The following is an 11,939-nucleotide window of genomic DNA, read 5'->3' as shown; positions in this document are numbered from 1 at the left end:
AAGTTGCCCAGCCCCTCCTGACGTCACCGGCAAGTGGGTACTGAATTTCGTTTGAACCTCATCTTCAGAAGACGGAATACTTCGTTCAGATTGCACATACACGGTAGCTGTACCTTCTTCCCCGGCAGCTCCCCGATCGCTAGGGCGTTGAGCTTGGAATATGATCAAAGTCGTATGTATGTACATACATTGTAGGACTCTCACTGTCCGCGAACAGTTACAGTGAAACAAGAATGGCCGCGTCAAGTCGTAGGCACAAGAAGCGACGGCAAGAAACAACCTCGAGCAGGGGTATGATTTTCTCCGTACTGCTGTCAGACATTTGCTGCACCATTTGAGATGATTCTACCGCGTGATAGGAGCCTAGTGTTTTGGCCGAGTCGGATAGAAGTAACAAATTTCGATTGCTGCAGCATGGAATCGCTGAGGGTCAACTGAATATCCGCCCGAACTAGAGTTCCCCGTTGTGGTTTCACCGGTCAACGCCCCCTGGCGGATCTCTATTGGATTGCACTGCAAAAATCTGCACACGTAGACTGCTGCTGCACCAACCGGTGGTCGAGCGGGTTGAAAAGGAACTTCTGACGCCAACCGCAAATAGAACAGTCACCCAACACGAAGCTGTTCAGAATGGGCGCATGCAGGGTGAAGATGGAAGCCAGATCAGATGGATCCTCAGAGTCCTTCACATGTGCGGGGCAGAGCCTCCGCGATGGCTTCTCTCGCCTACTCAACCTTACCTACTACCCACCTAGGGAAGTTATCAGATGTAATACCTTAAGGTACCTTCTCTGTAGGGTAAACGCTTCCGGATGGAGGGTTACTTGGAGTCGTTTGAGATCACACATCCCGCAGCCAATTGGTCAGCAAAACTCTCCCCGTCTCTATGCAGATGGGAGCAGTTGAAGTCTTGCCGCAGTCGGGGCAAAAGGATACTCCAAGCTGCGTAAATACTTGACAAGACAGCAAGACAGTCAGTGCTTCATTCGCGTGATGTGTCGATGAAGCGTACCTGAGGTTGTCTCGCCGCCAAAGGGTCCCAGTACTTCTGACTGCCTCGTGCTGAAGGTGCGTTAAAAAAAAAGGTGGCTACCGTATCCGGCCATTGTCCGTTGCCCAGACTTCTAGGGCCCCTCCGCTCGTCGCTCCGCTTCTTCATCCCGAACTTGCCGCATGCGTGTGGCTACTCAAACAGTGCATCTTACCTAGGTAGAAATTTTGCTGACACCGGTTGCTCGGCAAGTCTTCCAGAGTGTTCCATTGAAAAGTGGCCGAGGAGATAGAATGCCCGCATCTCGCCATTGGCATGCAGGCACACTGTTTGGGCTCTGTCGTCGTTACCCTGTTGTTCTACACTAATTGTAGGCCGATCTACCCCACGTCAGCCCCCTGCCTAGATTACAGGTAGTGGGGTGGCAATAGCCGACAGCGATTCCTCGCGGTGGCCTAGACCCAATTACGTGCAGGAGGGTAGTGATCCTTGCAGCCTCAGAATGCTGGGTAGCAGCATACTTCAGCCTTCTTGAAAGCCACCCGTGGTCCCTGGATCTATTTGCACCTTATTATATAACCTCTGGAGCCCTCATCACTCGGACCTCGATACAGAGGGACGCATTCGTGCTTGCATAACCGCACAATCCAGGCGCGGATGAGACTCGGGCCTTCTTGGTTCTCTTCTACAATACCGCAACACCCCCTCCCCCACCCCGAAACTTCCAACAGATACTGGGCATATTCCGGCCATCCTTCCCTTCCCTCCCTCCTGCAAACCAACGAGACCGCCCCGAGAAGCACACCAAAATGTACGCGAAAATCCGACGCCCTGATGTTTCAGATCGAAGCCTGAGTACTGACTCTCCGAGCTCAGGCGCATCACGCTCAGTATTACCAATTCGGAGCCCCAGAGCGACGACCAGGACCTGCTGTCCCTGGAAGTGTACCCCGAGATGACGATCGAGACCTTGCGCAGTTCCATACAAGCCGAAACCACCCACCACCCCAGCGCCCAACACCTCTACCACAATGGCCAGCTGGTCAGCGACAACTCCAAGACCCTGGCCGAGCTCGGCGTGACTGACGGCGACATGCTCGCCCTCCACGTCCGCGACATGAGGGGCAGCACGACGGTTCCGGCAGGGGGGGGCAGGTCAGGACGTCCCGCGGCGCGCCAGCACCAGCCGGTGCAGGATCCCGAAGTGATCCGTTTGCAGATTCTGGGCGACCCCAACCTGAGGGGCGAGTTGGCCAGGTCGCGGCCCGACTTGGTGGCGGCACTGGAGGACCCCCAGAGGTTCGCACGCCTGTTCGCCGACAGCCTGGACCGGGAGCGGAGGGAGCGCGAGGAGCGCCAGCGACAGATTCAGCTGCTGAATTCGGACCCGTTCGATGTCGAGGCTCAGGCGAAAATCGAGGAGATCATCCGCCAGGAGCGGGTCATGGAGAACTTGCAGAATGCCATGGAGCACAACCCCGAAGGTAACACAGGGAAACATAGCCTCGCACCGCACGACGTGGTCCCTTCCAAACCCGCGCTAATCCGCCCGCTTCCCAGTTTTTGGTACCGTGCACATGCTGTATATCGAGGTCGAAGTCAACGGATACAAGGTCAAGGCGTTGGTCGACTCGGGCGCGCAAGCCACCATCATGAGCCCCCAGTGCGCCGAGGCCTGCGGCATCATGCGGCTCGTCGACAAGCGCTTTGCCGGCATCGCACGGGGCGTGGGAACGGCCAACATCATCGGCCGCGTGCACTCGGCCCCGATCAAGATCGGACCCCTCTTCCTTCCTTGCAGCTTCACCGTCATGGAGGGCAAGCAGGTGGAACTGCTGCTCGGCCTCGACATGCTGAAGCGTCACCAGGCGTGCATCGATCTTGCCAAGGACAAGCTGATTATCCAGGGAGCCGAGGTGCCGTTCCTGGGCCCGGCCGACATTCCGACCGAGACCGAGGAGGCCTATCAGCAGGAGCCGACCGTCCCTGGGCCGGCGGGCACGACGATCGGCCAGCGCTCCGGTGCCGTGCATGCGCCGAGCGCGGCAGCTCATGCGGCCCAGTCGAGCGGTGGTGGTCCCTCAGGTCCGCAAAGTGCAGCGAGACCGTCGTTCCCCAGAGAACACATCGACCAATTGATGGCGCTAGGGGCCTCCGAGCAGAGAGCCATTCAGGCGCTGGAGGCAACCGGCGGGAACGTCGAGTATGCGGCCAGTCTGATTTTCCAGGACTGATGCTATTCAACATCCTCTGGCCCATGGCTTGAGACGACGTTAACGGGTTACGAACTTCTCTCTGAATGCGGAACGGGTTATAAAGAAAAGATTTCTAGGCACGACCTCGAAAGCAGCTCCGCATGGCATTTCTGGACCATAGCTAAGAGTCGGCTCTGAGACTACGCCGAGAGTTCGTCTGGTAACAGATTGGTGGACGGATACCAAAAAAACTACTGCTAAGGTGTGTGAAGGGTAGTTTAGAGGGCACCCGGGACCGGCCAGCGCATAGCCTAGAATTGACAGATCTTCGCTTTCCGGCCCTACTACACTTAACCGGAGATGCAGTTCTTCTGGTCCCCCATCGCCGTCGCAATCCGTTCGTTCAAACGCCCCACCCATTTTTCTGACCGAATAGACTTCCTCTCCGTCTCGCCGGATCAACGAACCTTGTAGACACACGGCTTTAAGATGGCCGCCTCATTCTCCTCCCCGCCCTCTCCGTTCATATCATCATCCTCGATAAATTTCTTCTTCTGCACCACCCGTCCCTTCCCGTCCGTCCACTTCCGCTCCCTGGTCCCGGGTGCGGCGCACTTTCCACGGAGCGCGGGCGCGGCCTTGACGAAGTGCATGCGCACGAACATGCGGTTGCTCATGTCCACCGCCCCGCTGCCGCCCTCGCCGAGATCCCGGTTCAGCAGGAAGCCGCGCTTGCGGAGCGCCTCGACGAACGCGCTGATGTCGGTCTCGTTCTGGCCCTTCTTGGTCTCGTCGCCGTCGACGTGCACCGCGAGGTCGACCAGGTCGGAAGCTTCCTCCTCCTCCTCGGCGGCGGCTGCCGCCTTGGCCTGCTTGCCCGACGCGGCGGAGCCCTTCTTCTTGCGGTTGCCGACGCTGTGGGCGACGACCCTGTGCTTGGCCGCCGCCGAAGGGTTCGCGAAGCGGCTCTTGATCTCGGCCACCCACAGCTCGCCGCGCCAGCGCAGGATGCGGTAGGCCTCCTCGATGAAGGCCAGCCAGTTGGTGCCCATCAGGGCGAGGCAGAAGATGGCGACGTCGACGGAGCCGTCGGGCAGCGGGAGATTGGCGATGTCGGCGCGCGTGACGAGCGGGGAGCCGCCGGTCTGGAGGTCGAAGCTGCGAATCTCGAGGTGGAGTTTCTTGGCCAGCGGCCGAAGGGTCGTGGCGAGCTTGGCATCGCCGCAGCCGAGGTCGGCGATCGTGCAGGTCTTGGAGCCGGGCGGTTTGGGGAGGGGCAGCTGGGAGGCCGTGACGGGTGCGCTGCGGTCGCGCGGCGGGAAGCGGACCTTGGCGCGCGCCTTGATGTCGGCGATGTACCCGTCCACCGGGTTCTCGGGCCACACTTCGACCTGCCTGCGGAAGCCTTCATGGTACTCGGTGAACATCTCCGGTGATTCCTCAAAAAGCCGGAAGGCTTCGGTGGAGGGGCGGGTGTAGAGAGTCTCGTTGAGGTGGCGGAAGCGGGCCGAGATGAGCTTCTCCCGCATCGACGCTTGAAGAGGGGTAAGCTTGGGAGTGCTGGAGGCGGGAGGCGCTGGTGGAGGTGCCGCTGCCTCGGGTTTGGATTTCAGGTCCACAGGTTTTGCTTCTTCCTTGTTATCAACGCCTCCTTTTTGTTTCTCCTTCTTCTTCTTCTTATTCTTCTTCGTCTTGTCGGCGTCCCCCTTCAACGACTGAGTTGCTTCGTGCTCTTCCTCATCGTCGACGCCGTCCCACTCATTTTCATCCTCCTTGGAAGGTTCGGCAGTCTCGGACGCCGCTCCTAGTGAGCCCCCCTTCTCTTTCTTGTTCTTCTTCTTCTTCTGCTTCTTTTCGGATCTGTCGTTGGGTCCTTGTTGCTCTTTGGTCCCTGACTGAGCGGTGGTAGAGGTTTCATGCACCGTTTTCTGGCGCTTGTTGTCCTTGTTTTGCTGCGCCTTATCCTCGGGCGCGTTTGGCTTTTTATGCTCAATGACCTTCTCCCACAGATCAGCAAGGTTTTCTGCTGCGACATTCTCCGAGTGACTCGGCCTCTTGCGCTTCCTCGCGGGTTTCGGCGCGGAAGCTGCAGCTGCGGCTGGACCTTCCGTCTCAACCTTCAGCTTCTCAGCAGATATGCTGAGGCCTTTCACGGGAAACATGGTGACTGACAACCGGCCACGGGCGGTTTGTACAGGAATTGCCGTCGTAACACCCACCGGCTCTGCTGGATCGTTGGTGAGCCTGCGGCAGCTCCGAACCCGAGCTCAATCAGAAAATTTGGTGGGGCAACCGGGAATCGACCGAGACCCACGAAGTCAGTGGGCCACTCGCAGCGGATATGCAGCCCGTGCGCCGCGGTTCGTCAATGAGCTTCCATTAGCGCTTTGCCAGATGAGCCGCGATTCTCTCTAAACTTGAGCTCCCACCAAATCTGCCCAGTGCAAACCGCGCTTCGTACTCCGTACGAGAGCCTACTCAATTTCGTTTTTAACCATGCTTTCTTCTTTCTTCCTCTCTTGAAAGATTCATTGTGGGCTTTGACGATCAATCTACCACCATGTAAGGCAAGCCTATGGATGTACAGCACATACCGGCAAGACCCCCCTCCTATTGGCGGATTATGGCATGGTACGGATTATTCCTCGTGCTCATCATGCTTTGGAAGAGTGGGGGCGGGAACTGCTGAACTACATAGTAGAACAATTACGGATCACAGTTTCCGCATTGATGTCTCGTTAGATTCCTTTCAAGAGAAGCCATCTCCAATGCAGAATCTTCGGAACGCTCCCCAGCCCCTGGTCTATCGGTCCGTCCATGGGGCGGATGCTGAACCGAGTCGAGACTCAACGCCGTCCTGGGACAGGCCAGATCATGATTGAGAAACATTGCTAGTGCATCACCATACAGAATACCTCATTTCATAGCCAGTGAAGAGAATTTGGAACATGCCAGATGCGCTAGATATCCACGCCTGCCCCATAAGTCCATGGAAGGTGCAAGGAACTTTCTATATGGGTGGGTGAGGTGAATGAGAACTGATTACTACCCTACCTACCAAGGTGCATACGTATTATACATGTGGTGTAGGGATCACATACTCGCCCGTCCGCGTGGCAAGGCTCAGAGTCAGGCAACCCCTTGGCTCGTCCCTTCCCATTCCCTCGACGCTGGACTGGAAGTTGCACCCACGCAGCCTTGGTGCTTTCGGCCTCACTTGAACTCCTAGTACGGAACCCAGTATTCGAGGTTGTTTGCCTCTTGAGCCGCACCATGTTCAGACAGCCATTGTCTCAAGGGTAATTGCTTACAGCTGCTGGATTGCAAGGCGTTGATTGTGGAAGCTATAATAGTGAAGAACGCCTCGTTCCATTAGCCCCATCGCCGCCGGGTGTTCCTGTTGCTTTTGTCTGCTGCGTCTCACTATTAGGTTGTCTTGCTAACCGCCATTTCCTCAGGCGTGCCCCACTTGAGCTGGTCAGTCGGCAACTTCAATCCTTGCCTGCGCTTCACCCCAAGGAACCTAAACCGCTTTTGCCATGCGGAGGGGCCAATGACACGCTGCGGAACCAGTCCGCTCTACTCCGTACGTGCCGCTCGACGGCAGCCGTCTGCTACATGGGCGCGGCGGCAACTCCGGGACAGCAGGATATGTTCAATGAAGGCTCTGCACGGAGGACTCCGTATTACCCTATGCTGTACCACGCTGTTTAAGTTTGGGAGGTGGGCCAGCAACCTCCTCGTGGCAGACGGGTGGCAAGGGTTTTTTTTTTCTTTTTCTTTTTTTTTTTTTTTAGGGGGGGGGAGGGGGATTAGATAGATGGTTGCAACGGTACCATGACGTTTTCTTTACCTACCTGACCAGGTAGATATCGTACCTAAGGTTAGCTAGGCTGGTAGGTCATATAGGTACTGTACCTATGTACCGATAGAGGTATTTGCATGTGCAACACCACATTTTTTTCTATTTCAGAAGAAGGGTAGCGTAGCAATGTACACTAGTGTCGTAGTGTAGTGTATAAACGCAGTGGTAAGTGGAGTGATGAGGCTTAAGCGGGGACCCAGCTTCCCCTCACGGCGCCCCAGCTGCGCATCAGTAGCACGCGAGATTGGGCACACCGATCTTGTCGATCACTGGGCAACCCTGGGAACGGCGGGCTCGGTTCTGGCCGGCCCGGACCAATGCACTCCTGCGAATGCGACCACCGTCATGCACAGCAAAAGAAGCCTCCCGAGATCCACGTCAACACTACGCAGCAGATGATTAGTGCCCCTTTCCGCGATACAACAATACCCTTGCAAGCAAGGCCCCAGACTCGCCCACCACGGCACATTGGCCGATCGGTCCGTGATGACCATTGTCCAACGCCACCACCATCGAGACTTAAATCACACCTCGCGACGGCACTCGCCCTGATGCTCTGCAACTCAATGTGAATCCAGATGTTGAACTTGCACCCCAGGCAGACCTATGCAGAAAGGGCTGCCTGAAAGGTAGAAACCTGGAAGGCCCACGGCGCGCTTTGTGACGAACTCTCGGAACTTCCCGCCGTACTAGACGCCGGCTCCGGCCGCTTTTCGCTGCATCGCCCAGGTTCAACGGCATCTGCAGGTGTGCCGGAAACCTTGAAAAGTCAGCAATTGGACCGGGGAGCGGCACTCAATTCCGCTATACGGAGTACTCAGGTGGCGCTGCTGTGCCCTGTTCCTCGCACTCTGCATCGAGCTCAACTTGGGGGGGAGGAGGGGGGAAGTTGGTGTCGACGGAAATCGAGAACGAGGCAATCGACAAATTACACGACCACCATCCCATCCCCTTCCTAGAAGTCTTGTCTTGGATTCCCTTCCGACAAGTGTGTCTCCCATACTCCGTTCAGGGTGTATGTACGGAGTTCTTGTACCTACATACATACACATTACATACAGCAGGTACCCGCCATTTCCCTCCACAGTCGGGGTCCGGGCAACAGCAAGCTGTCGACAATTCGTTCAACCATTACCCCCCCTCCCCTGACCACTAGCTGGCTTCCCGGACCTTCTAGCTTGACACATACAGGAGCCCTACTCCCAAGGCCGCGTCGCTCTTTATTCTCCCCAGCCCAAGGCTTGGGCCCCGGCATCGTTCGTTCGCCGGATGATGATCATGTGAGCGGACCGGTTCGTCAACCAAGCTCGGCAGCGCGGGGACCGCCTCGATAAACCTTTCTACCCCGTCGTTGAGCCAATTCCGGAGACGATACGGTGATCCGATACGGTGATCCGATACCCGCCGCCATGGACCCCGTCAAGTCGTCAACATCAAATCCAGGTTCTCCTCCCCTGGAGTCCAAGCACCCCCCCTCCTCCACATCTCCCAGCAAAGAAGACCAGTCATCGCAACCGCCCAAGAAGGCAACAGCAAGGAAGAGGACAAAGACCGGTTGTTTGAGTAGGTCGCGCCGCAGCCTCTTCCACCTCTTCCCTCCGGCAAAGATTCGTCTGATTCTCCTGATACTGACACAACTGTTTGCCCCAGCCTGTCGTAGACGCCGAATCAAGTGTGACGAAGGCAAGCCGACATGCAACAACTGCATCAAGTCGAAGCGAAACTGCGAAGGGTATAGCCAGAGGCTCACCTTCAAGGAGCCTCTGGGCTCCTTTCCTTCCGGTCATCTCTATAGCCATCCTGTCTATCACCCGCAAGCTCAAGATGCCCTTTTCGGCGCGCAGAAACCGGCAGCACAAATCAAAGCGTCATCGTCCCGAGCACCGCTCGCCATCATCACCCCGAAACCCCCACCGGCGGATTTTTCTTCAGGGGCGCGGTCTCTTCAGTTTGGGCAGGAGGGGGGGTATGGACCCCCGTCGACTGCTGGAGGCTCCGCTTTCAACAACCACGCGGCGCAATTACCGACTCCCCCGGTTCTGGGCCCCGATTCGGGCCTCGTTGCCGAACATTTGTCGCCCTCTACGCAGAGGGGGTCACTCTCCCTTCATGGAGGGTCGTCCTTCGGCGCCCAGGCAACGGTCATGCAAGGCTTTGGGATTCACCCAACGATGGCAGCAGATGCGCCTCCTGTTTTTGCTAGCCACCATGCGCCCGTCTCTGGCCCCGGGCAACCGCTTGTAACTCCCCAAAGCGGCGGCGGTACAATCGATCGGCCCTTGGGTGGCGAGCGGGATTACTGGCAGTCGGATGATGAGGCGTCAATGGCAGACTCGGGGGACGAGGATGCGCATCCGGACCTTCATCTTCCCCATCTCGAGTCGAATGACCTTGGGATACAGGTAGCTCGACGACTAGAGCCGCATCGCGACTTGTATGGGGTGCGGATCCGATCGTTCGGCGGCATGGCCGAAGAGAATATCCTCGACACGTACACGCCATCGTCAGCCAGCTCACCCCTGAACGACTCTCAGACGGCGACCGTGTTCTGGTACTTCGTCAATGTTACGGGCCAGAGCATGTCGCTGTACGAGAGGCATCCCTTTGATCCTACTCCTATGTTCCACGGCCATCCCGTTCCGAAACAGCGCCAACACATATGGACTTGTTCGTTCCACCATAACCCTTTCTTCCGGCGAGAGTTGGCTAACTTCCGGGTCAGATACCTTCCCGATCATGGCGTTTAACCATCCCGCGCTGATGCAGGCCATGCTTGCCCTGGGTAGCCTGCAGATGGCAAAACTACAGGATTCCCCCCCTACGGCGGCCATGAAGCACTACCATCTGAGCCTCAGGCGAATAGCGAAGAACTACCAGAGCCCCCAAAAACGTACCCAGCCGGCCACGTTGGCAGCCACGCTCCTGCTCGGCTTCTACGAAGTCTGGAACTCGGACCACGACAAGTGGTGCAAACACCTGTGGGGCGCGCGCGCCGTGCTCAGGGACATTCCCCTCCGACGGCAGACGTGTGACGTACTCGCATACAAACGGAGGCGGTGGCAGCAGCTGATCCGAGGTCACCAGTGCAACGAGACCTGTTTCGCGTCGCATGGAGACCTCAGCGTCGACCCGGGGGCGGTCGATACCGAACTCATCTTCCAGTTATCCGGCCAAATGGTCAGCTATGACAACACCGCGCAGGGCCACGTTATCGACGATTCGACCGGTCCGACGCGCATCACCGAGCGGGACGTTGAGAAATACGAACAAATGCGCGACCTGTACTGGTGGTATTGCAAGATGGACGTTTACCAGAGCTTTCTCGGGGGGACGCGGCCATTGTGAGTGAGGCGCGCGGCTCGAACTCGCCTCTGTGCTGTTTGCTGACTGGCACCAAGGATGGAATACAAGGAATGGACGCAATGCGTACCCCGCGGTTCATTTGGGAGGATGGACTCGATGTAGGCATGCCCTGCGCAAACCTTTCCCCCCTCCTCCTTCTCTTCTTTCAGGTTCAAACGCGTCATTGGGAGATCCAGGGAGGGCTGACTAGACCGGTGTTTCTCAGTTCTGGAACATTCGATTACCTTATTCTCCTGCTCGGGCGGCTAGCAGATTTTGCCTCTCGGGATCTAGCCCGGAAGCGGAGGGCCAGAAAGGCCCAGGGCCCCGGGCCGGGGCCGGGACCGGGCCCGGGACTGTCACCGGGATCGTCGGCTTCGGGAACCGGGGGCGGTGCCTCTCCTCCTTTCGCGCAAGGCCCTCCGGGAGCAGGCCGCGGGAACTCACCCCCGTCGTTCCCCGGCCTCATGCCGACCTCCGGCCGCGTGACGGTACCGCGGGGCTTTACCCCGCCCCCCGAGTTCTCACCGGGCAGCGAACCGGCAGAAGGCATGGACCTCGACGCCTCCACGGCCAAGGCAATGCGGGAATGGGAAGAAATCCGGCAAGCCTTCGAGGTCTTCCGGTCGCGTCTCGGGCCGGACTTTGAGCCCATGGGCCCGGACTTTGCGCCTCCCGAGATGACCCCGTTCGGGCCGGCGCTGGTGTACCGGACGTACGGCATCGCCGGCGTCTGGATGAACTACTACATGGGTCTGATCGTCCTGCACCGCGCCCACCCGTCGATGCCGCCCGTCGCCGTGGCGGCCGCGGGCATGGCAGCGCAGCGGACGGGCAGGTGGGCCAACGAGATTGCGCGGATATGCGCGGGCGTGCACGAGGACACGACCCATTTGGCCGCCATCAGCACGCTGGTGGGCGCCGCCTTCATCGAGTGCTGTTTCCCGTTGTTTGTGGCCGGCGTCCAGGCAAGCCCTCCCTCCTCCGTCCCTCCCTCCCCGGTCCTTCTCTGGTCAACTTGCCTTTCCAATCCGAACCTTGAAGCGCCGCTACCCCCTCCTTCCCAAGTGACAGATTTTCTAGAAGATTTGGCTAACATCTCCCGTCTACAGTTTCAGGACCTCGCCCAGCGGCACTGGACGATCCGCCGCCTGCGCGATATCGCCCGGCTGACGGGGTGGCAGTCGGCGCGGCAGATCGCCGACGGTTGCGAGACGGGCTGGAACAGGGCGGCCGAGATGGGCCGCGGCCCGCCCTACCACAGTCCGCCCGAGCTGGGCCCGCTCTTCCCGGACTCGGTGTGGAACCGGCCGCGGCGCATCGACCGGCGCATCCAGGAGCTCGGGGCCGGCGAGAACCGGCTGGTGCTGGCAAGATCGGAGCAGGCGCACTACGCCCTGGGCCTGCTGAGCGTCGAGAGGGACTTGTATACCTTGGATATCGGAGATGATGCGGAGGGAGAGGAAGAGGCGGAGCGGTGACCCTCGACGTATGGGACCGCTCAGTCCGGGGAACAATAGGTATGCTGGGTCTAATGGCTACTTTG

General features: G+C 58.4%; 3 protein-coding genes across 3 annotated transcripts; 2 read left to right on the top strand and 1 right to left on the bottom strand.

Moving 5' to 3' along the window:
* Positions 1 to 1,946: 1,946 nt before the first annotated feature.
* Positions 1,947 to 3,225, top strand: MYCTH_89563 (uncharacterized protein; the record flags this gene model as incomplete). The annotated part of the gene is made up of 2 exons (XM_003660607.1): positions 1,947 to 2,475; positions 2,903 to 3,225. 2 exons carry the CDS (start codon positions 1,947 to 1,949, stop codon positions 3,223 to 3,225), a joined length of 852 nt encoding a protein of 283 aa, XP_003660655.1.
* A 210-nt stretch (positions 3,226 to 3,435) lies between these two features.
* MYCTH_2299199 (uncharacterized protein) lies at positions 3,436 to 5,477 on the bottom strand. Its single transcript, XM_003660606.1, has one exon. It carries the CDS (start codon positions 5,346 to 5,348, stop codon positions 3,645 to 3,647), a length of 1,704 nt encoding a protein of 567 aa, XP_003660654.1. The 5' UTR covers positions 5,349 to 5,477; the 3' UTR covers positions 3,436 to 3,644.
* Positions 5,478 to 8,460: 2,983 nt separating this feature from the next.
* Positions 8,461 to 11,874, top strand: MYCTH_73708 (fungal transcriptional regulatory-like protein; the record flags this gene model as incomplete). Its single annotated transcript, XM_003660605.1, has 7 exons — positions 8,461 to 8,614; positions 8,702 to 9,718; positions 9,774 to 10,134; positions 10,174 to 10,392; positions 10,450 to 10,512; positions 10,620 to 11,307; positions 11,506 to 11,874. 7 exons carry the CDS (start codon positions 8,461 to 8,463, stop codon positions 11,872 to 11,874), a joined length of 2,871 nt encoding a protein of 956 aa, XP_003660653.1.
* Between the last annotated feature and the right edge of the window lie 65 nt (positions 11,875 to 11,939).

Source organism: Thermothelomyces thermophilus, chromosome 1, assembly GCF_000226095.1.
Source record: "Thermothelomyces thermophilus ATCC 42464 chromosome 1, complete sequence".
Taxonomy (NCBI): domain Eukaryota; kingdom Fungi; phylum Ascomycota; class Sordariomycetes; order Sordariales; family Chaetomiaceae; genus Thermothelomyces; species Thermothelomyces thermophilus.
This window is presented reverse-complemented; position numbering and strand designations above follow the sequence as displayed.

Excerpts from the sequence above, each read along its gene's own strand:
- MYCTH_2299199 (XM_003660606.1), bottom strand. The coding sequence starts at position 5,348 with ATGTTTCCCGTGAAAGGCCTCAGCATATCTGCTGAGAAGCTGAAGGTT.